This window comes from Canis lupus, chromosome 28, assembly GCF_003254725.2.
Source record: "Canis lupus dingo isolate Sandy chromosome 28, ASM325472v2, whole genome shotgun sequence".
In the NCBI taxonomy this organism is placed as follows: Eukaryota; Metazoa; Chordata; class Mammalia; order Carnivora; family Canidae; genus Canis; species Canis lupus.
Window position 1 is genome coordinate 12,567,821 of NC_064270.1, and position 23,909 is coordinate 12,591,729.

The window sequence follows — 23,909 nt, forward strand, 5'->3', positions numbered from 1 at the left end:
CTTCAGGATCACACCCTGGGCTGAAGGCGGCGCTAAACCGCTGAGCCACCTGGGCTGCCCCATTTCTTGACTTTTTGATGTATTCTTAATTGTTAAGCTAGTGGAATGGAAGTCTCATTTTTCCAGGAAAGACACTAGATAAACATTTCTTGTCCCCCTCTTTCTCTCCTCTCTCCACTCTTCTCTCCTTTCCCCTCTGTTCTCTCTCTCTCTCTCTCTCTCTCTGTCTGTCTTGCAGGCAGAGCAATGGTCTCTAAAGATGCCCTCACCCTAATCCCTGGAATTTGTGAATGCATTACCTTACATGGCAAATTTGCCCTGTGATTAAGGATACAGACCTTGATACAGGGACTTTATCCTGGATTATCCAGATGAACTCAACCTAATCACATGAATCCTTAGTAGAAGAGAAATCTTGCCAAGTGTGGTCAGAGTGAGACCTGACTTCGGAAGAAGGGTCAGAGAGAGAACCAGTGAGGTGGCAGCTGACAAGGCCATAACCTGTCATTGCTGGCTTTGAAAATAGAGGAAGGGAGCTATTAGCCAAGAAATGAGGGTGGCCTCTAGAAGCTGGAAAAGGCAAGGAAATAGATTCTCCCCTAGAGCCTCTAGGAAGCCTAACACTACTTTTAGCCCAGTGAGACCCATGTCAAATTTTTAATCCATAGAACTGTAAAATAATACTTTTATGCTGTTTTAAATTATTGTTTGTGGTAATTTGTTACAGAAGCAGTATAAAACATTCTATTTTCCCCCTGCCCTCTCTCTTTCTTCCTCTTTCTCCCTCTATTAATTGTGTCCTTATTGACTAGTGTGTGTGACTATGCTTGATTCTCCGGTCCTTTGTATATCCTTGAATTCCTCAGAGACCACCTTCCCAGGGACAGTCACTACAACAACTTTTTTTTTTAAGATTTTATTTATTTATTCATGAGAGACACACAGAGAGAGGCAAAGACATAGACAGAGGGAGAAGCAGGCTCCCTGCGGGGAGCCCATACAACAACTTCCCTGCACTTCAACCTCCAGATTCTCAAGTCCATTCATCTCAAAAAGAAAATCAGTAAAGAAACAGCAACTCTAGGTGTTACTCTCTGCACTGGCCAAAGGGACTGATGACAGAAATCCCTGTCTTACCTATTGCAGAATCTCCAACATCTAGAACAGTGTTTGGTACACAGTAGTAACTCAATAAACATTTCTTGCTTGATTCCCTAATTTATTTTTTTAATTTATTTATTCATGAGAGACAGAGAGAGAGACAGAGAGAGAGAGAGAGAGGCAGAGACACAGGCAGAGGGAGAAGCAGGCTCCATGCAGGGAGCCCGACGTGGGACTCGATCTCGGGTCTCCAGGATCACGCCCTGGGCCAAAGGCAGAGCTAAACCGCTGAGCCACCCGGGCTGCCCTGGACACTCTTCTTAAAAATATTTAACTTTTAAGTAATCTCTACACCCAACATGGGGCTCAGACTCAACAACTCCAAGATCAAAAGTCACATGATCCACCATGAGCCAGTGAGGTGCCCCTGATAGATACTCTTCCACACACAATGATCTCACTTAAATCTTAGACAATGATTAAGAGAAATAGATATTATTAGTCTCATTTTATGGATGGGGACAGTGAGCCTGCAAAGTTAAAGAACTTCTACAAATGACAAGTAAGTGGTATATGCCAGGCTTGGAAGACAGGTCCCTTTGGCTCCAAAAGCATGTAATAAACTATTCACATTGCATAGTGGTTTACAGTTTACAAAGCACCGTTATTATACATTACCTTACTGCTTCCAACAAGTTAATGAAATAGGCATTACTCCACTCATTTTACCAAAGAAAACTCAAACTCAACTTATTTGCCCAAATCAGAAAGTTCCTAAGTGACGAAACAGAACTGAACCCAAATCTTCTGACTCTAGATCCTGTTCCCTTTCCACTCTTCCCTGTTTTTATTAAACTCTAAATTCTGCACACAGACCCACTGCTGTCTATGAGAGTGTGATGTGAGACTCTGATGAAGGCATGTGTGAAAACACAGAATGAGGCAAATGGTAATGCTAAAGTTGAAGCTCACATCCGGTGAAAATTGGTTCGTTTTCTCTTTAGAGTTGTGTTTACTCTTGCGCTATTATAATCACTTGCTTGATCTGGAGCCAGCAATGTCATAACTATCTTGAAGTGTCATGGTGGATATATCTTGCACATTTCTTACATTTGGAACAAGCCCCACTTTGTTCAACACTATGACATTATAACGGTGCTCATCAAATCTCATGGTCTAACTAGTCACCTTTTACAATAGAAGAGACAGGTCCTCAACTAATCATTATGCTGCAAGCTCTTCTTCCCTTCCAATAAAACCTCTTTGGCCTCTGGTGATTGCACAAACATCAGATCAGACCTGGATCAAAAGAAATTTGATGCTTATCAGGGATATTTAAAATTGGTGGTGATTAGAGCAGGTGTCTGTGAAAATCTTTAAAGGGTAGTGATCGGGGCAGCCCGGGTGGCTCAGCGGTTTAGTGCTGCCTTCAGCCCAGGGCATGATCCTGGAGACCCGGGATGGAGTCTCACTCGGGCTCCCTGCATGGAGCCTGCTTCTCCCTCTGCCTGTGTCTCTGCCTCTATATGTGTGTGTGTGTGTGTGTGTGTGTGTGTGTGTGTGTGTGTGTGTTTTATGAATAAATAAATAAAATCTTAAAAAGAATAAAGGGTAGTGATCATCTCTTTACTCATTTGTGTATCTTTTATAGTATCTAGGATCAGGCCTGGTCCATAGTATCCATTGAGTAAGTGAATGAATGAAAGCCCCAAAAATGCCAACATAGTAAGATTCTGTAAAGGAGCTCAGAACCAGGAGAACTAAATGCAAAAAAAAAAAAAAAAAAAAAAAAAGCTAATGCAGAGAGCTGATGGAGAGGTTTATATAATATAGTGCCATGGGGTTGTGGCTTGCCTCTGACCGTGAGTTATGCTCTGAACTAACCACCAGCAAGTGTGAGGACTAAACTTGGCATTTCAGAATAGTGGACTATGGACCTACCTCAGCCACTAGAAATGTGGCTTTTGGCAAGTTTCTATTCTGATGTGTAAAATATGGGATCAAGGTGGAGATGGGGACTTGTTAATATCCAAAGTTTTTCCAGAGCCTCTGCCAGCACGTTGGAACCCTTCACAAAAATGTTCTCCTCCAGCTTCTTTCTCTGTTGTTCTCCTACCGCCAGCTTGCTGGGGCCACCAAGTTCATGTGTGCCACCTCAAAGTAGTCTCCATGGTAGACCTTCTGCCCAGTATCTCCACTTTGCCGCCCCATCCTCAGCTCTCCCATGGATCTTGCTTCCTTTCATTATCCAAGCAGCCAACCAAAGTGCTGATGTTGATCAGTGAAGTCCTGGTGCAGCAATTCTCAAACTTCACAAGAAAATAACCCTGTGATGATTAAGTTTAAAATGCACTTTTCTGGGTTTACCCAAACCTCGGAAGGGTCTCCAGAATTCTCTAGCACCCCTAGAAGATTCTGTTGCAGGTGACCCAAAGACCACTTCTTGAGATGAAGTGGTCTAAACTTTAGACTAGTGGTTCTTAACCTGGCAGCTTATGGATTCCCAAGGGACATGAGAATTCAGGGGATCCATGAACCTGAAGGGGGAAAAGTACATCTTTATTTTTTATTAGTTCCAACTGTAATTTAGCATTTTATTTTTGAATGTAGGCAATAAACTCAGTAGTATTAGTAGAACCTGTGACTTTGTCACCAACAGAAGTCCTTCATATTGTCATATCACATTACTGTTGCTTCAGATACCTTGAATTCCACTTATATTCATCACTATTTTGAATTATGGGTGTTATTAGACCTGCCACTAGCTTCTGTTATTTAATCAAATAATAAAGAAGCACATATATTACTATATCACTATTTAAAAAATATTTTGACAGGGGAGCCTGGGTGGCTCAGGTGGTTAAGTGTCTGCCTTCAGTTCAGGTCATGATCTCAGGGTCCTGGGATTGAGCCCTGCATCAGGCTCCCTGCTTAGGAGGGAGTCTGCTTCTCTCTGTGTCTCTGCCCACCTGCTTGTGCTCTCTCTTTTTCTGAAATAAATAAAATCTTTAAAAAAATTTTTTTGATAAGTGGAGCACTTAGGTGGTGTGGTCTGTTGAACATCCAACTCTTGGTTTTGGCTGGGGTCATGATCTCAGGATGGTGTGATGGAGCCCTCAATGGGATCCATGCTCAGTATGGAGTCTGCTTCAGATTCTCTCTTTCCTCTGGCCTTCCCCCCATGCTTTCTCTCTCTCTCTCTCTCTCTCTCTCTCTCTCTCAAATAAATAAATAAATAAATAAACAAATCTTAAAAAAGATTTTGGTAACTATATTCTAACATCATTGTGTATATTTTATTTTAAGCATTTAAAATATTATTCTGAGAGGAGGACCTCTTCACCAGACCAACTTTTGTCAAAGTTGTCAATGGGGTCCTTGGTCCAGAAAAAAAAAAATTACTAAAAGACCCTGCTTTAGATAGCTCTAGTTACACTAAAGGACCAAAATAATTTGTCACCCTTCTGCTCCCTGCTTTTTCTCTATTGTCGCTTCCCAAAAGCCGACTCATTAGCCAGGTGGAGGATCTCACCGGAAATACTGAATTTTCAGGGCTAAAGAAGGAGCTGTTTCCTGGCATGGACTATGTCCTGAAAGTGACCTTGACAAAGGTTAGTAGAGTCTGGGTTCTGCTGCAGCTTCCCTTGGCCTGGAGAATTTGTTCATCCCTTTGTTATCTCAAACAATCTGAGCCACCTATCCTACCTCAAAATCCTCTGTTTTGTCAGTATAAATACTGAGTTGAGGGAAGAAAACCACACTCTAGATGAGCAGAAACTTCCTAGATCAGGTCACTAGATACTCATCAGAAAGAGAGACTCAGGCAGAGAACGGGGACTGTCTACTGTGCTGTGTACCAGCATCATCATCCTGACTTGATTTCATATATAGGCTGGCCTGAGAATAAATAAGGAGGGTATTTCCTTTTGGAAAGAGAAGCAAAAACAAGACCATACAAGCTGGCAAAATGAGTGCCCTAGGTCACAGGGTGTTTGGGGAGCGCCCACCAGTTATAATTCTCCTGTGCTTTATAAACTCCTAAGTAGCTGCTGAAAGCACAGCTAAGTTTACAAATGAGAAAGGAGCCTGAAATACAAGCATTCTGGCCCCCAGCACCATCTACATTGGTAGGTCTCTGAGAGCTCCTGGGGACCGGCGGGGTTTATCTGTGCATCCACAGCCCGAAAGGAATCAGCATTCCTCGGTTTGTAACTTAAAGAAAATTAATGACTGAACTAGACGCGTCCTGGGGACTCCCTACCCTTGAAGTCCTAACACCGGGGCGGGATTTCTAGGTTGGGGGAATGCCCTACCTTCTGGCTCTGGTCAAGACTGGGATTTCTTAGAAGGTTGGGAGGCCAATCAGTGGCCATAAATCTTGGAGAACCGTCACCGTTTTACAAGGGAGTTTGCTGGGGCTCCTCCTCTCCCTCTCGCAGTCTATTTACAACGCCAAAATCTCCGTGTTAATGGACCTGGGATAATGGTGTTTACTTTACTACGATAAAGCGCTCAGCTCCCTGGGGGAGCGGCTGTAAAATGTCCTGGAGGTAGAGGTGAAGGGGGGCGCCGTGCAGCGGGAGCGGCGAGGGGCGAGGCACCGGCTTCTCTTCCAGGCGGGCTCTCACCCTCCACCCCCCGGACCCGGCTGAGCAGCCCAGGCCTCGCGGGTGAGGACGGTTCCCACATAAATCACCAGCGCCAGAGTCTCGGGAAAAGGAGCATTTTTCATTGCTGGCTGCAGGGCAACTCCCGACAGCGAACGAGAAACAGAAGTTCTCTTTAGATAAACCGTTTACCGGAGCGCGCGTCCTGGCAGCGCGGCCCACAGAGCACAGGGCAACCGGGTCCTGGCGCTGCGCCCCCGCCAGCAGAGTGCCTTGCAGAGGCCCCCAAGAAAAGCCAGATCCTCCAAAGGGCTGGCCGCACGTCTTCCCTGCGGACGAGAGAACGTGAGAGCCAAGAGGGAAGGAAAAGGAGAACTTCAGGACTGGAGGAGTGGGGCACCCCAACACTCTATAGGGTCCAATGACCTGAGAGGTCAGCTCCACATTTCCCAGCTGTGTGATCCTGAGCAAATGACTTCACTTCGCTGAACTCCGGGAGTCTTCAGTTATAAAACGGACATAAAAAGTACTACTAACTTCCTAGTCTATGTTCAGAATTAAGAAATTACATTAAGTGCAATTTGTATAACCTGCAATTACAGCCAAAGTTCTTAAATGTCCGTGGGTGAGCCTAGGGAGTTCCGAGAAGCCCCCGGAGTTGTTGACAGAGGACTTGTTTGTGCCCTTGAGCACTCACTCTTTCGAGGAGAGGGTCCGTAGCTTACATCGGGTCCCAAACAGGTGCTCCAACCCCAAAATGTTAACTATCCCACTAGTTCTGCAGCTGTCCTGCATGGTAGGGTTCCAGCTCCCACACTGGCTGTGAGGCCGGGCCCAAATTACCTAAAGCTCGCGTCTCCTCCTCTGTAAAACGGGATGGTGGTTCCTGGCATTGTGGGGCAGGATACGAAGGCTTAGCATGGTGTCCAGCGCCTAGTAGATGCTAGCTTAAATGTTAGCTAATTGTAGGCATCAACCCCCTTCCTGGAGTAAAGACGTTTGGCTCTAAAGCCAGGAATTCGGGGCTGAAGCCAGGTCTTTGCAAGCCAAGGGCTGACGGATCCCCAAGACCTTCCCTGGCCCCGGGCGCCAGCGAGCTGGCCCCTTGCGGCTGTCGGAGGCGGCCTCCGGGCGGCGCGGGGTGGGTGCGCGGGCCTGGCTCGGCCGCGGCGCGCTCGGGGCCCGCGGGGGCGCACCTGGGGTCCCGGGCGGCGGGGCCTCCCCAGTTGGGGGAGCCGCGCGCTCGTTGGGCGGCCCCCTTTGAAAGCAGCTCAACCCTGCCGGCCGCCGGGCGCCCGGGGCTCAGCCATAATCCGGATTTGGAGGCCAAAGCCCTAAGCTGGCCGCCACCGACGGCGGGAATCAAAGCGGCCGCCGTCCCGGTAGCTCCGGGTCTTGTTTACTTGTTGACGTGTGCGCACCCGAGCGGGACGACCTCGAGGTTGGGATCAGCCTGGAGGGAGGTTCCCCCTCCTTCCCACACACCCCGGGAGCAGGCACCTCCAGCCCCCACCCCACCGGAGGCCGAAGCTTCCTATCGCGAGCAGACACGTTTCCTTCCCTCCTCGGGTCAGAGGCCGAGCCCCGAGCCCCGAGCCCCGAGCCCCGGAGGGGCCTGCTCCCTCTTCCCCCGGCCCACCCCGCGGGCGCCCGAGCCCGGCTTCCAGCCGCGCCTTCTGCCCCCCTCCCGGCTCGCCATCCATTAGTGTAATCCGCTGTCCAAACACTGCGGCCAGGACGGCCAGACGTTGGTGTAAACAGACCCGGGGGGGACAATTCTAACGATATAAATAAAATAACCATTAATAGCCAAAATTGTTCGATGAGCAGGCGGCCGAGCCCCCGGGACTCCGTCTCGCCCGGGTTTTGTGTACACAGCGCGGATACCGCGCATCTGTCAGGTAAACCGGAGGTCCTTGTCCCCGCCGAAATCTAAATCCAGCGCAGGTGAGGTCCCCGCAGGCGCGTCACCGGCCACCCGGCTCCTGACACGCACAGGCCTCGACACGCACGCGGCTCGGGGCCCACGCACAGCCCGAGGCGGGGAGCGCAGTGGCGCTGGGGCTCGGTCCCACAGCGGCCTGCGCCCGGCCCAAAGCACAGGGCGCTTCTCCAAAAATTCGCGCTCCTAAGTGTCCAGCCACGGCCCCCGGGCGCGACCCGGCCCCATCTGCGGCCTCGGTGTGCTCAGGGACACAGAGCTCACACCCACACCCAGGAACGGGAAAAGTCAGCCTCCACTAGCCCCGGGTCAATAACAATAAACGAGCATTTACTGAGCCGGGCACCGCACTAAGTGCTTCACAGAGGTCATCTCCTCTAACCCTCGGAGCGACCTAGGAGGTAGGTACATCTAGTATTCCCAGTTCTACACGTTGGGAAAGCCGGGCTTGGCATTAAGGACTTCGCCCAGAGATTGGAGACAGGATTCGAACCCACCGCTCTTCTCCAGGCAGCATCCCTTTGCACACCCCAAAGGCAAGCACTTGCTCAGATTCCTACGTGACTGGCTCCAGCGTCCCTGGCGCCACCCGCCTGCTGTGATTTTCCAGTGGGAAGTTGCTACTTCTGCGGAGGGCGTGGGTAGACTGGCCTGAGATGTCGGGACAGAGAAGGAGGGGAGACGCCTGGGAAAGCACGGTGGCCTGTTCTGGGAGCTCGGGAGTTGGTGGCTCAAAGGGCTCCCAGAGGGTTGGTGGTGGAGCTCTGGGTGTTGGTGTTGCAGCTGCATACTGAGCTCTGAGAGCAAGGATGCCTGGGGGCCAAGCCCGAAAAGCTGCTCCCAGACTGGGGCCTCCAGGCAACCCAGTCAGCTCAAGCAGAAGTTCTGCTACAGGCCAGGCTGCCGTCAAGTCAAGGTTCCTGGAGTTGGGCTGGAGTAGGGCATTCTCTCCAGCCCACCCAAGCCTTGACATCTTGTAATGACATCTGGCCCACAAGCCTGTAAGTCTTGCATCCACCTCTTACCTGCTCTGTGACCTTGGGCAAGTCATTTCATTTTTTAGAACCTCAATTTGGCTCTAAAATGAGGGGAAGAAGCAATAGTATCTGTCCCATAGGGATCTCGTAACAATAAGGAAGAGATCACGAATGTGAAACACTTTGTTCATCAGCAGGAGGTTTATTATCATGATTAATATAACCTCCATGGCAGGTGCCTCAGAAGGCAGAGCAGAGGGCTGGCAGCTCCTCTTCTTTTTGAAGAGAAAGCAAAAAATAAGACAGAAATGGGGAGAAAGGAAGCAGCTCTGAGGGGGTGCTGATAGGGGGAAGAGGAAAGGAGGTTCCATGCAGCTCAGCCCACCACCAAGGCAAGCTTATCTTCAAGGGAGCTTCCATTCAGTCCCAGGGCCTGGGGGCTGTGGACTACTGCCTAGGCCTTATAGGAAGATTTGTGGTGGGGTGGGCTGTCCAGTACCTAGCAGGAATTCACAAAAGCAGATAGAACAGTGCCCGGGCAAGCAGTCTCTACCTGGTGCACAGTCTGGTAGTTAGTGCTGGGGCTGCCCAGGGAAGGGAGAGGAGCAAAGAGAGAGAGCTCACACAAAAGGCAAGGAACTTAAGCTTGGGCAAGTTAGCGACCTTACCTCTCGAGAGCCTCAGTTTCCTACTGTATGTAAGAGTTACATTAACAGGGCTGTAGATAAGACCCGTTGCCAGAAGCAGAAACAATAACCAGGATGGACACTCAGAAGAGTTTACAACAGGCCTGGTACCCATCTCCCATCGTCATACCCATGACTCTCTCCGCCCCACCAGGGCAGCTAGCCCACAGTCTGACAGCTTATGTGCGAGTTGGTGAGTGGAGAGGCTCTTAATCACTGAGCCTTACTGTGTGCTTGTAGGAAAGCCCTGAATGGTAGCTGACGTTATCTGTATGACCATTGCTTAAGAGAGGATTATTGCTGTTACTGTTAGAACAGTATTATTCTATAGTTCCTGCTGCTCCCTCCCAATCCTGAGAGGTGTAGTAATCATTACAGAGGATAAAGGACTTGCCTGAAGTCACACAGCAGATCTGGGACAGAGCGAAAAGATTAGAAACCAAGTGATTTTGAAGGCCAGATGTTCTCCCATCCCAGAAGGGAAAAGGCGAGAAGGAAGAACGCAGGGTACTGGGTTGAGCCCGGGTGGGAGAGGCATGCCCACCCCCCGCTGGGGTAGGTCCAGAGCAGCTGATTTATTTACATTCCAGTGAGGACACCAATTGGCCAGATCTTTATCTAAACATGATAACAATGACATGAGTCTTTGGGGATTTGTTTACCGCTGCTAAAAATGATGCATTTGTGGGAGCGGGAAGCTCAGTCTGGGTGTAGGATTTGTTTGCTGCAGCTCCAGAGGGTGGGGAGTGGGTGGGGAGTGGGTGGGGGGTGGCCAAGAGGAGGCTATTGGTTCCAAGAGTATATCCTAAAACTCCAATGATTAAGAAAACGGATTCTTCTTGTTTGGGGACAAAAAAAAAAAAACCTATATATACACACACACACACACAATTTGATTGATAGTTTAATAATGTTCCCCACCCCCAAGTAAGAAAAAGGAGCAGCGAGGAATCCAGCTCCTGATCTCTGCTCAGTGGAGGAGAGGTTCAGAGCCTCCCTCCTTGAGCTTAACAACCACCCAGTGTGTCCCCATTCACATTTACTACATGTCTCTCTGTGCTCAGAGCTCCATCAGTGCTTTCTTTCCATCATTTCTTTAATCCTACTGCAGGCCTATAAAGTCCAAACCATTATTATCTCCTTTTGTAGGTGAGAATATGTCTGCTTAGCAAGGTTGAGGGACTGGTTCAAGGTTACAAGACAAAAAAGTGATAGGACGGGGCTCCAAACCCCTTCTGATGGACTCCAGGGTCACTGCTTTGGCCCAAGACAGACATCGAAGGTGTGATCATGTTTTAGAGAAAGCCACATCTCCCCCTATGGCCCACCCCAAACCCAGCCTCCTTCACTCTGTGGGACCTCCTTGCAGAAGAAGGTGTCATAGGTACCACGTCTACACATGCATGCTTGTAGGGTTTGCATGCATCCTATACTAATGGGGGAGGAGCATGTAAAGTTTTTAAAAGTCTAAATTACAGAATGACTTCAGTGTGGTTTTGTTACTTTCAAGAACACCAGAGTCATTACAACTCTAGTAATAAAACCTATTCCCTCTTCTCTGAATGCAGTGGTCCCTATGGGACCACTTTGTACAAGTGTAATTGTAATGATCCCACAAATTGCCTGTATGGAATAGTGCATCTCATAGTCATGGAAGCTAGTTTTATTCTTGGACCATATAAACATTTCTCTCCAAACCTCATGCCACTACCAGCAATCATATTATTGTGGGAAAAAAAGAAGGGAGAAGATTTCAGAATGAGTGTTGGCCCAGCCCCTCCGTTTTGACCACACTGTCTGAAAGAGAAAAGCCCTAACATGTAGTCTACATTTATGGACACAGTCCCGAGAGCCTTCTTTCCCATGCCTATCCACATGTGCATGCACTGATGTGTTCACACAGGAAAGCACCTTTTTCATCCAAAGAGAAAAAGAAGTCCATAGAAATATATGTCAGGTCTGTGTCCATCTGTTGGAAACTCATATTTATCAGAGTGTACAACTGTCATCAACCTCGGAAACATGGTTGTAGATGGGATGGAAAAGGGTAGGGGTGGCCACTATGCAACTGGGGAGCCTGACTTACAGGGGAGAAGGCCCTAGATAAACCCTGTCTCCTCTTCAGAGGCTGACGACTCAATGTCCTCAGTGGCCCCATACCCAGTAAGTAGGAAGAGGCTAAGAGATTATAGGTGGGCTGAGAATAGCTACAGAGTGCTCAATCCCTGCCCCTGCTGGCTAGTGGGAGACAGGACCCCACTCTCCTCTCCTAGATTAGGTCCCTGCATTTTTTAAAGATTTTATTTATTTATTCATGAGGGACAGAAAGAGAGGCAGAGATGTAGGCAGAGGGGAGAAGCAGGCTCCCCTTGGGGAGCCTGATGCAGGACTCCATCCCAAGACCCCAGGATCACAACCTAGGCCAAAGGCAGAGCTCAACTACATTGAGCTGGCCCCTGCATTTTATTGCAATCCCTGAAATCTTTCCCAGCTGAGATGATCTCAAGACCCCTAATCTAATGTAGGACTGGTAAGAAAGAAACAGAAGGAAAGATCAGTTCAGTTGGATAATGCTCCTGTGTAGTGAGGGAGGAGGCCGGTCCTGATCTGGGAGCCCTGATCTGTGCTCTCAAGGGACGCCTGGGGCCCAGGCCTTACTGTTGCCTTCAGCTCGGCTGTGATCCTCTCCAGACTGCCACAATAGTAGGAAACGGAGGCCCCGCAGGATCTGCCTGGAGCGGGGATTTCCACAGGGAGGATGGCCAAGCCTGCCACCTGGAGCCTCACAGACCCATCAGGGCCCTCATTTGAGGTTGCTCAGGGTTGTGGGGCTGGAGGGTGGGAGAGGTCCTCCAGGCCGAAGCAGGGTGCAGAGGAGTGTCCCTATCACAAATCCAAAAGTGCTTGGGCATCTTTAGGAGCAGCCCCTGAGGTAGAGTGCCAGTGAGCGAGCCAGGAGTAGAACGGCGGTGGAGGGAAGTCTGGGGCTCAGGAGAGAGACCATGCACAACTAGTCTGACCCAATCCTATGCAGCCACCTGGTGCACACACGAAACCCCTGCAGGGGCCAGGGACAAAAATGCAGGAGAGCTTCCCAGGGGGTCAGGGTGGTGGGGGTGTGATGAGATAAGATGGGGGAAAGGAAGAGAGTGAAAAAATAAGAGTGGAAAAGGCAAGGAGGAGTGGAGAGGAGGGAAAGAGGGCTGGGGACAGGAGGAGGAGGAGGTGAGGGAGAAAGGGGGAGTGAGAAAGGGGGGGTGAGGAAGGGAAGGAGTAGAGAAGTGTTGGGCCTAGTGCCAGAGGAAGGAGTCCAAAGGGGAAAGGGGTTGGCTGCAAGAGGTAAGGTGCAGACTGCGGAAGTTCTGGGCTCCCAGGCTCCCAGGCTCGTGGGGTCTCGGTCTCCGGTCTCCGGTGTGCCACAGCAGCCAGAGGTAAGAAGGTATTTCTCTCCCGGGGGCAGAAGTGCGGGGAACCTACAGGCACGTCTGAGGATGAAGGCAAGGCCCAGCCAGCATCTCCCAGGGGGGTTCCTCACTAAGGTCTAGGCTCCTGGTCCGCATCTGGAGAGCAGCGCGCCGCGCAGGGGAGACCCAACACTCCCTCCCGCCCGGACCCGCGTGGACAAAGTGCTCGGGCTCCCCATGCGGCGCCCACGCTGGGATGGCGGAGTGAGGCCTGGCACACTTACAGCCCCCGCAGCCTAGATGCCCCGCCTTCAACTCTTGACCTCAGACCTGACACGCCGGCGTCTGTACGGGCCAAGGCTGTGAAACCCAGAGGCCCAGAGTTGTGGACCCGGGCCCGGCTCCTCCGGCGAGTCGGCAAGTCGCGCCTTCCGTCCCTGGCTGTGCGCCCTGGAGCGCGGCGGGCCCCTGGGCCCTGGTCCTTTCCAGGTCGGGTCCTTGGCCGGTTCCGAGCAAGGCCAGCACCCGTCTCCCACCCCCGAAACATCCTGCAGAGTCTGACAAGCTGGAACTGTCGCCAGAGCAGTGGGAATTGTTGGGTATGCCCAGGGCTTCAAGAAACCAAGAGCAAGGGGGGACTAGGCCAGCAGACCCTGACGCCCACTGACGGAGCAAAGGTTACCCCTAGATCTTGGGAATCGCTCTTCCCAGTGCGGACCAAAGACCAGGACCTCCGGGCTGGATGCGGTGAGGGCGGGATAAGACTTTTCTTAAGCGACAAGAAGATGGCAAAAAAAATTTTTTCCCAAATGAGAAAGTCTTTTTCGTTCTCAAACGATTTCAAGTTATTCACTCTTAGTGACCCCCCCCCCCCCACCGTGAGATTTGGGCAGAGATTTCTATGTCCTAGGAAGCCAGGGTCCAGAAGCTGGTGGTTGAGAGCTAACAGGGTTGGGAAGATCATGCTAGAAAGAGTTACCAAGAATCTCTGCTTCTTGGAAGGTGATAACTACATTCCCCCACCCTTCCACCCTTACTGCTCAGAGATCCTCACAGAGCAAGCAGGCGCTCTGGTTTAAAGAATTAATCTGCCAAAGACTGCAGCCGCTCCTCTGAAGTCAGATTATATTTTAAAAGGTCTATAGACATTGAAACTTTGCTACAGGAAGTTAAACTCACTCAAAAAATAAATAAATAAAAGTTAAGGAATGCATGTAGAATTCCAATTTAATCCCCAAGTTAAAACTGTTCGTTGCACTCCCAAATAGCATGCGCAAATAGCACAAATAAATATCTGTATGTAGGTATTCTTGTTTTTTAAAATATTGAATTTTCATTTGACAAAGTTAGGCTTTCTTGTGTGTTTTATCAGCAGAATAGAGTTGGTTTTATTGACAAAAGCTATGCTTTTACATTGTATTTAACATTATCTTAAAATTTTTTGGAGTGGGGCAGATACACATAACATAGATGTAGAAGATCCTCTCCTTAAGAAATCGAAACTCACTTCCTCAGTAAGAAAGAGCCTGTAATTTACAAAGAACTATTTGCATTATTGAACTTGGACTGATTTTCTCCCAGGGAAGGGAAGTGGTGGGTTTATAAAAACACATGCAAAATAATTTTTTAAAAAGCTAAAATGCTCAAAACTCTAATTTAAAATCTCTCTTACAAAATTACCAAAGCTTGGAAAAAATTTCCTCTCAAGGAATTAGATGATTTTAATGCTTCTGGGACTGACCTACCTAATTGACATTTCTTTAAAAGTAGAAAAATTGTTTTTACCCTTCCACAAAATACTATTGCCTCTAGATTGCTCAAAAATTCGGAGAGCTTTCCAATATCCTTCAACTAAAAATTAAACCAAAACACATACTATCAACAACAATGAAATAACAAGAACTTATTTGACGCTACTGCCAAAGAAGAAATGTCTTTTTTTTTTGTAAGATGTCATTGAAAATGAAATTTCTAGAAGAGCAGTAAAAAATTAAACATTCAGTGAAAAAAAAATTACCTGTAATGTTCTATAGTTTTGCCTAGCTGTGTTCATCACAGGATTATTTCTCATACTTTAATAGACAATTACTCTGACTGTGGTGCTACATTTAGATTAGAAGCAATGATAATTTCCAACTTCTTTGTGACTGTGGTTACATAAATTAAATGGTTATTTGAATAGTTGGAAGGTAAAAACATAAGCAGTGGGACATATAACTAAAATGACTGGTATCTGCCTGTATTTCTATGTATATTAATTAAGCAACTTTTGTATAAAGAATAGTAACTTATGGGAACACTTTATAGTTTTCAAAGAATCATCACATTTTTATTTGATAATATATTTATTGTAATGGTTAGCTCGTGGCTTTTCTCCAAAAAAAGGTATAATTTTACAAATATCACTTATGCATCTATACAGCATTTCCCCCTCATAGAATCCGCCATCATTTTACTATGATCTTTGATCATATATGGGAGAAGGGGGATTTGCATAAATGTGTAATGTGACAAAAGCCTAAAAATGTAGGCAGATACACTCGATTAAAATAACATCAAACGCTTCCTTGGTTGCAGCGATATTTACTTTATCTGACAGTAATTAGGTAAACTGACTGGAACGAAAACCTATTATTAGTCGAGCACAACTCCAGGATTTCAAAGATCCTTTTTTCAGGCAAGAGAATGCAAATGCCCCAGAACGCGATCGTAACTGGATACACGCGTTGGAACCAGATTCCGCATTCTGATAAGTGCCTCCCGAGACCCCGGCCGGCTGCTGTAGTGTAACTACCGCCCGGGCATTCATTGTCCCCCGACACCGGCGCGCAGCTGGCGGCACACAAGCCCGCGGCCCGCCGTCCAGGCTGCCGGCGCGGGAACGGCAGGCTGCCCAGATGGAATTGACCTGGTGGGGATCCTCGGTAGGAAGCTCCGCTGCAGGGGAACCAGACTGACCAAAGGGAGCCTGAACCACCAGGAAGAAGGCAGCGGGGGACGTCCTAAGCCCCAGCTCCCGTCGTGAGGCCAAGATCAGCTCTAGGTAGAAGTCTCCTGCCGGCTAGATCGGCCCTGCGCAGGGTTAGGGATAAGAAGAGAAAGGGGGTACAGGGCAGCTGGGCCCCTGTGGGGCCCACGCTCTGGATCTTCACCGCCTCCAGCCCCTCCGGCCTGAACGATGTCCCTGGGGGGCCTGTCGAGGAGCAACCCAGTCAGAAGCTGCAGGAGAGATCCACTGAGGCCTGGTACAAAGGTACCTGGCGGGATAGTGGTGTCAGTGGGTTTGGTGGAGAGCGGACCGCGCAGACCTGCGAGTAAGGAGGAGACAGCCTTCTTCGTGCTCAGTGAGGAGGCAACCTGGTGGGCTCCCGGCAGCAGCAGCGGTGCCTGTGTGGGCATGTTCCCAGGGCCCCTGGCCACGGGTCTAAGATGGGCTTCCTTAGAGACCAACTTAGGGAAGGCCTAAGAACGACGTGCTGCGGAGAAGCAAGAGAATGTAGCAAAGAGAAATGCAAACTTGGGTTGGAAACTGGGGAAAGAAAGATATTTGGTAGCTTTTGCTTCTTTTTCCTTTTTTCCCCCCTCTTAAAATCACTCAAAACAACAACAGACAAAAACCACCACCCAAAGAGGTGGGGGAAAATGGAACCAGAAACTTTCGCCCGAGATGGTTAGCTCAGGGGGGATGGGGTGGAGTGGGGCTGGAGCTCAGCTTCCTTCTTTTAGGCTCGCTTGCCAACGCGACGCACATCCACTAGGACCCCCACCCCACAGTGCCGCGCACTCACCCCCACCTCTCTCTGGATCTTTTGCGCCCGAGGGGTCGCGATCCGCAGCAACACCCGGCGCATTCTTCTCTCTGCAGCCCCTGGCCTGGTTTGGGAGACGTCGGCCCCGCCTGGGACGTCAATAGTCTCAATTCCGAGAAGACAGGCACCGGGCGCCCCTGCGGCTGAAGAATGGGTGCACCAGCGCAGGGCCCTGCCCACAGAGGGTCTCCCCCACCACCCGCCAGTCGCCGCCACCCTAAGTACTCCCGGGTGCACGTGGCCCGCGCCGCATCCCAGCTCCCCGGGCGGCCTCAGGGGCTGACTCCCCGCACCATTTCCGCTCCCTCCTGCACAGCCCCGCCTCTCTCCCCTCCCGCCCTTCTTTCCTTGGCTTTGGGTACCCACAACTCCTAAAGCCGCGGGGCCGAAGGGCTGCTCTCCGCCGTTGCCCCACAGTCCATCCCCGGTGTGCCTCGCCCGCCCGGGGGCGTCGTCCACAGTCCCTGCACCTCCCACCCGCCCCTTCCAGCTGAGGCCGGTCTCTCCCTGCTCCACCATCTTGGCCGCCAAAAATTGCTTGGGGCGGCCAGGGGCGGATGTTTGGCGCCCAGGTTAGGCTGGACCCGGTCTCTGTATTTTTCAGGGCCAGTGCTGCGCCTGGGTCTTTCTGTGGGCCTCACAGTAGCCACCGCTGCTCCCTGCTCCTTACTGGGTGAGGCGTGGCGGCTGGCGAATGCCTATTGTGCGGAAGGTGATCCCCACCAGCGTGGAATTTCCAGGACCTCAGGGAACCCCTCAGATTCGTCCAGAAAACACCCGGGGCCGCACGAGGGCGCCAGAAGGCGTATAGGTTGGAGAAATTAGAAAGACACCTCCGAGGGTAGAGACCTAGCCCCCGGTTTCAATATGCAGAGAAAAAGACCTCTCTGGCTGGGTCACCTCCCTCCTGACAGATACTGCTCTCAAGACCCTACGAGGCCACCCAATGTGTGCAGCGCTCGGGCCACGCCATCATCAATGCAGTCAACAAGCGCTGCTTGATCTCTGGTGCAGAATAATGGTAGTTGAGGTGTCCTGAGCATTTTAAGATGTGTGGGACCCTGCACTAAGCTCCTGGCATATGTTGTCATTTATCCCTGGCAATAACCCCTGAGGAAGTATTCTTTTTGTAGACAAAGAAACTGAGGCTTAGAAATGCTCACACACCGACTAGGTCAGGATTCAAACCAAGAACTGTCACCAAGTTCAGTAACAACTCTATCCTCCTGCCTCTCACCTACCTGCTTAGTGCATCAGCTGCAAGAACTACAAGGACAAATGCAACCGGGACCCTGCCCCCCCCCGGGGGGGGGGCTCACAGTTTACCCCCAGGCGACCAGGCCAGCAATATCTAGTGCTAGGTGGGAAGTGCTGAGTGACACGAATGTCCTTTACTAACAAGCGCTGCAAGTTTAGATGCAGGAGAGATGACTTCCGGCTAGATAATCAGGGAGCGCTTCCTTGGAGGAGGTAGTATTTGAGCAGAGCCTTGGAGAAGAGCTCTCCACTCATGGAGACAAGGGCAGGAAAGACGTTCCAAGTGGAAGGCACAGCTTGAGCAAAGTCAACAAGTCGGGAACAGACACGTTGCGCATCCATAGGTACACAAAACATTCCATCTTCTTGGGAATCCAGAGGCCGGTATTTACAGGCCAGGAAGTTTTCTTGCCCTGCAGCAGCTGGAAAAACCACGCTCCTGGCAGCTGGCTCGCGGACAAGAGGCCTCCCAGAACTGGCCCTGGCCGGAAAGGTAGGGCCAGGCGGGACGGGAATCGGTAGTTCGGGCACCCAGGGCAGTGCGGCCTCACCCACAACGACTTGGACTTCGCGACTCTATACTAGTCCTTTATTTCTGGTAGCGCCACAGCACCCCAACTCCGCGGATGCGGGGGGGCGTGGTCCGCATGAGCCAGAACCAATGGGGAGGGAGGCCGAGGCGAGAGCCCCGCCCCCGACGTGACGCACGACCCCCGGACACAGGCTTCGCAGCCCCGGCCCCAGTCCCTGCAGTGGCTGTAACAAAACCCAGACCCCCAGGTCCGGGCCAATGGAGGCGATTTAGACTGGAGCCGGACCGCGTCTGTCAAAAGCCCGACTCGGCAGCAGCGGCAGAGTCCAGGAGAGCTGGAGCCGCAGCGCTGCTTCCCCGCCCCCGCCGGGATTTATTGAGTATTTGGACTGGACAATTAAGTGGCCCTGATGATGTTACCAAGCCCGGTCACCTCCACCCCTTTCTCAGTCAAAGACATTTTGAATCTGGAGCAGCAGCAGCAGCACTTCCACGGCGCGCACTTACAGGCGGACTTGGAGCACCACTTCCACTCGGCGCCGTGCATGCTGGCCGCCGCCGAGGGGACGCAATTTTCTGACGGAGGAGAGGAGGACGAGGAGGAAGAGGGAGAGAAACTGTCCTATTTGAACTCACTAGCCACAGCCGACGGCCACGGGGGTTCGGGGCTCTGTCCCCAGAGCTATGTCCACACGGTCCTGCGAGACTCGTGTAGCGGGCCTAAGGAACATGAAGAGGAGCCCGAGGTCGTGAGGGACCGGAGCCAAAGTGAGTAGAGGGGGAAAGAAAACGCACCCGCACATCTGGAGCAATGGCGGAGCGCCCGCAAACAGCCCACAACCCCGGCCAACACTGCTTCCCGCCCCTTTAACCTTTGGCTGGGGTCATGCCTCACCCTGGTCAATGACAGCTCCGCAAAGCACAGGTGCCTGCGAGGGAGCTGGGAGCCGGGAGCCGGGGCGGAGGGAGGAGGACAGCTACTCCTCCCAGGAGGGGAGAGTCAATGCAAGCCCCCAAGGGAAGAAGGGAAAGTAGTCATTGCTGCCCTGACGCTGATAAGCAACACGGGTTCAGGGGCTGGATCCTGACAACTCACAGCAGTTTTGTTCTTCCCAAGAGCTAGAGAGACAAGAGCTCAAATCTCTTCCTGTTCCCCCCTAGCGTGAGATGAGGTCCTTTGAGGCTGGGACAGCCGTCCCCTCTTCTCCAAAAAGATGATCCAAGCAGGTTGAGTTGGCGGGGCGCATTGGTAGAGACCTGCTGGGTAGAGACCTGCTGGGTGGTTTCCACACTTCTCTGCTTCAAGTTCAGTGTCCTGGCACCCTCAGCACCCGGCAGAGGGAGGGGATGGCCGGAGAGTGCTTGGGAACACAGTCCATTACGGGCCTGCAAAGCATCAACACCCCTGAGGCGCTGTTCTTTTTTTTTTTTTTTTTTTTTGAAAATTCATAATGTTATGCTTTGTGTCCCAGGCTGTGGGACTGCAGGCCGATTGAAAAACGCGACGAACCTAGTCCTAGATCCCAGCGGCTCACATCGGATGGGAGGTGAATTGGGTAGGGAAATCGGATAACTGAATAAAGCCCCCAAGGAAGTGTTTGTTTCTGAGAGAAGAGCCAAAGAATCTCTCTCCCAAGAGGAGGTTTGATGTGGCAGCAGCTAAGGCCTATACTCCTGACATTTCCCCGGGCCTAAAATCGTCATGAAACGGTCTAAATCAGTCAATCAAGTTTCTTTTTCGCTTTAAGGTAATACAGACATCGTCACGCAGACATTTAGCTGGAGACATGTTGTCTTTTAAAAGAAAAAAAAAGTTCCTAGGCAATGCGGGGGTGGGGTGGGGGTGGTGGTGTGTGGGTTACACTCAAGCATCTCCAACAGAAGGATTTTTTTTCCCACGCAACTTACGCACGGCCCCCAGACAGCAATACGCTTCACACCTTCAGCTATCCGTAACAGAGTGGTAGGCAAATGAGTTTGCAAATACTCTAGTTATTATGTAGTTGCAAACTTTCATCCTGAAAACTCATTAGCACGCTGAGCCGCACGTTTATAGAGAAATCTGTCACAGATGTTCGCATTCTAAATAAACCCGCACTAACTACCCCTCCCCACCGACCGTGCTTCTGCCCGCTAAGGGCGTTCTGAGGGTGCTCGGGCTGTCGCAGGGTCTCATGGCGCCAGGACCCACCAACTTTCCAGAAAGTCTAGGCATTCGCTACCGCATGCTCCGCGCTGCCACCAAAAGGGCCACGGTGCTCTGGGGGTAGGAACCGCGGTTCGGCGGCAATTGCTAAGGGACGCTGTTGTGCTTCTTCCGCAGAAAGCTGCCAGCTGAAGAAGCCCCTGGAGGCGGCCGGAGACTGCAAGGCGGCGGAGGAGAGTGAGAGGCCTAAGCCACGGAGCCGCCGGAAGCCCCGGGTCCTCTTCTCGCAAGCGCAAGTCTTCGAGCTGGAACGCAGATTCAAGCAGCAGCGGTACCTGTCGGCGCCCGAGCGCGAGCACCTCGCCAGCAGCCTGAAGCTCACGTCAACGCAGGTCAAGATCTGGTTCCAGAACCGCAGGTACAAGTGCAAGAGGCAGCGGCAGGACAAGTCCCTGGAGCTGGGCGCACACGCGCCCCCGCCGCCGCCGCGCCGCGTGGCGGTGCCGGTGCTGGTGCGGGACGGCAAGCCGTGCGTCACGCCGGGCGCGCAAGCCTACGGCGCGCCCTACAGCGTGGGTGCGGGCGCCTACTCCTACAACGGCTTCCCCGCCTACGGCTACGGGAACTCGGCCGCCGCCGCCGCCGCCGCCGCTGCCGCCGCCGCCGCCGCCGCGGCCTACAGCGGCAGCTACGGCTGTGCGTACCCGGCGGGCGGCGGCGGCGGCGGGGGCGGCGGGGCCTCTGCGGCGGCCGCGGCCATGCAGCCCGCCTGCAGCGCGGCCGGAGGCGGCCCCTTTGTGAACGTGAGCAACCTGGGCGGCTTCGGCGGCGGCGGCGGCGCACAGCCGTTGCACCAGGGTCCCGCGGCCGGGGCTGCGTGCGCGCAGGGCACCTTGCAGGGCATCCGGGCCTGGTAGGGACGCGGCGGATCCCCACGCGGCGGGCGCCCCACTGCAACCTGGCACCGCGGGACTGAAGCGCGAGAAAGGCTGGGTCCCAGGGCCAGGCCCTCTCGTTAAAAACAAGCAGAAACAAACACACAAAAACAGACAAAAAAACCACAGGTCTCTCTCCCCGGGGGCCCCGGAGCGCAGCTCACGCGGAGCCTGGGGGAGGGGGCTGAGGGGCGAGGAGGTAGCCCGGGGTCGGTCGCGGGGACTGCCTCTGAGGCAGAAACTCGGGCCGAGTGCCGGGGAGTACTCTGGCCCCGAAGACAGTGCGAGAGGCTGGGACTCTGGCTGCCGCTTGGCTCTCCCAGAGCAAGAAGGCCAGCTTTCCCCTCGGCCTTCCCGTGGCCTCCTCGAAATGTCGACAGAAGATCCAAGGACAAAAGAAAAAAGAAAGAAAAGCATGAAGGAGAGAAAACTGGGTGTCGTGGCTGGAGAAACCCCCAAGCCCTGCCGACCCCTCTGCCCCTTTGGCGGCCCAGAGCGCCACGCCACAGTCGGTTTTCCTTTCTCCCTACCGCCTGCCCTCCGCAGCAGATACCTCGGCCTGGGTCTCCGGATTGTCAGGGAGTAGAACTCTGCGGGGGGGGGGGGGGGGGGACACCCCAGCGACCAAACACGGGGCTGGGGGGAGCGGAACGAATCTGGGAGCTGGTGGCCCACTGGAGGTGTTAACCAGGTTTCCTTTCTGTTTCATATTCTGTATTCAGCACATATAATATATCTATAACTGTATCCACACGCCGTGTACACACCCGCTGCCATACACTACAGGAGTCAATAAACAAGGTGCAATATTTCCCAACCGTTGGCTACAGACTTTGTTTCGCCCCCCCGCACCCCCAAATGGAGCAGGATCCTTTAAACAGGGCCTGTAGGGGAGGAAAAGGTGTATAAAAGGGAAAGCAGTGTTCCCTGCTTGTTCGCAGGCCGGGCCTCTCCTGAGCTGGCCCCGGGGCTGCAAAGTCTGGCGTCCTCTTGGGTTTTGTTCATTAATTTCTCTTTACTCTTGTGGGAGAACAGGTCGGAGACTGTGGGCCTTTTGAGGTCCCCGGCTTCGTAATCCCCACAGGTTTTACGCAGATGCCTGGGCGAGTGTTTGTGCCTGCGTTAGACCAAGGCTTGGACCCTGCCCCACCTCGAAGGCCGCCCGGGAAAAGGAAACCTCGCCCCCTGGCACGGCCACGGGCGGCGCGAAGGAGGCTCCTTGAGCGGCGGCCGCCGGGGCCTCTCCAGCGCGCCCAGGGGCGCTGCGCCCCGCCGCGGCCGAATTCTCCCCCTCGGCCGCCCTCCCTTCTCCCCCGGCGGCCGCGGCTTTATGCGGCTCCTTGTCACTTGCGGAGAATGCCTGTGCGAGGCCTGTGCTGCCACACGGCCGATTGTGAGCGTGCCAAGGCGGGTGAATGGGGAGGCCTCAGAGCGCCGCGCCATTGTGGGGCCGGGCCTCGCTGAAAGACGGCTCCGGGCCGGGAAGGTGCGGAAAGAATGGCTTTTTATTGGAGTCCCGAACAAAAGGTGTGGTAGGAAGGCGAAGTCCCCTGCGCGAACAAAAACCCCAGCGCGTCGGGATTGACGTCCCCCCCGAGCTCCCCATTGCTTCTCAGAGCGGGGGCTTTGTGTAGCAGTCTGCTCGACAGAGGGACGGAGAAATGCGCGGGGGTTTTGTTCCCCACTTTTTGTGCGCTGGGGGAGGGAGCGGCCAGGGGAGACGGGGGCTGGGCGGGCAGCAGGGAGGGGCGCGCTGATTAGGCCGGCCAGCCGCGGCGCGGAGACGTTCAGCGGGAGTCGGCGGCCTGAATGCAGGGTCATTATTGCTACAAGTTTAGCAATTTCGCCCTTACAGGAGGGGGCGGGGGCTGCTAGGCTGCTGCGGGGCCGCCGGGCTGGGATCTGCAGAGACCCTGAGGAGGAGGAGGAGGAGGAGGAGGAGGAGGAGGAGGAGGAGGAGGAGGAGGAGGAGGAGGAGGAGGAGGAGGAGGAGGGAAAAAGGAGAGGAAAGGAGGGAGGCAGGCGAGGGAATCCTCCAAAACCCGCTGACCGCCCAGGATGAGCCTTGGACGGGTCCTAAAGGGCCTAGCGGGAGGCTGGAGAGGCGGCGCCTAGGGACGAAGACCCTGCCTCCCCTCGCCTCTTCCGAGGCAGAAAAACCCAGAGTCCAGCGAAGAGTTACAGTGCACCAGATTGACGGTCCCTCAGCTCCTTGCCGCCCGTTCCTTCCTCTCCTGAGCCTCCCGGGAGCTGGAACAACTCCTCCTACCACCCCTAACACCGCCCTGACGCCCCAAGTCCCTTTCCCAGCGAGCCATCTTCTGAAGCTATTATATTCCCAAGAGTTACTTAGGCTAAGGGCTGGGGAGGTAGTGCTTGCTTCCTAACACGTTTCTCACCACCTGCAGCCTTGAACCACTGATTGAACCATTCATCCCATCCATCCATCCATCCATCCATCCATCCATCCTTTACGGAGCACCTGCTAATATATGTTCACTTGCACTGTTCTG

At 52.6% G+C, this 23,909-nt stretch overlaps 1 protein-coding gene across 1 annotated transcript; it reads left to right on the forward strand.

Moving 5' to 3' along the window:
• Window positions 1-18,293: 18,293 nt before the first annotated feature.
• Window positions 18,294-22,213, forward strand: NKX2-3 (NK2 homeobox 3). Its single transcript, XM_025466859.3, has 2 exons — window positions 18,294-19,083; window positions 20,639-22,213. The coding sequence occupies exons 1-2, from the start codon at window positions 18,726-18,728 to the stop codon at window positions 21,376-21,378; spliced, it is 1,098 nt and encodes a 365-aa protein (XP_025322644.1). The 5' UTR covers window positions 18,294-18,725; the 3' UTR covers window positions 21,379-22,213.
• Window positions 22,214-23,909: the final 1,696 nt, after the last annotated feature.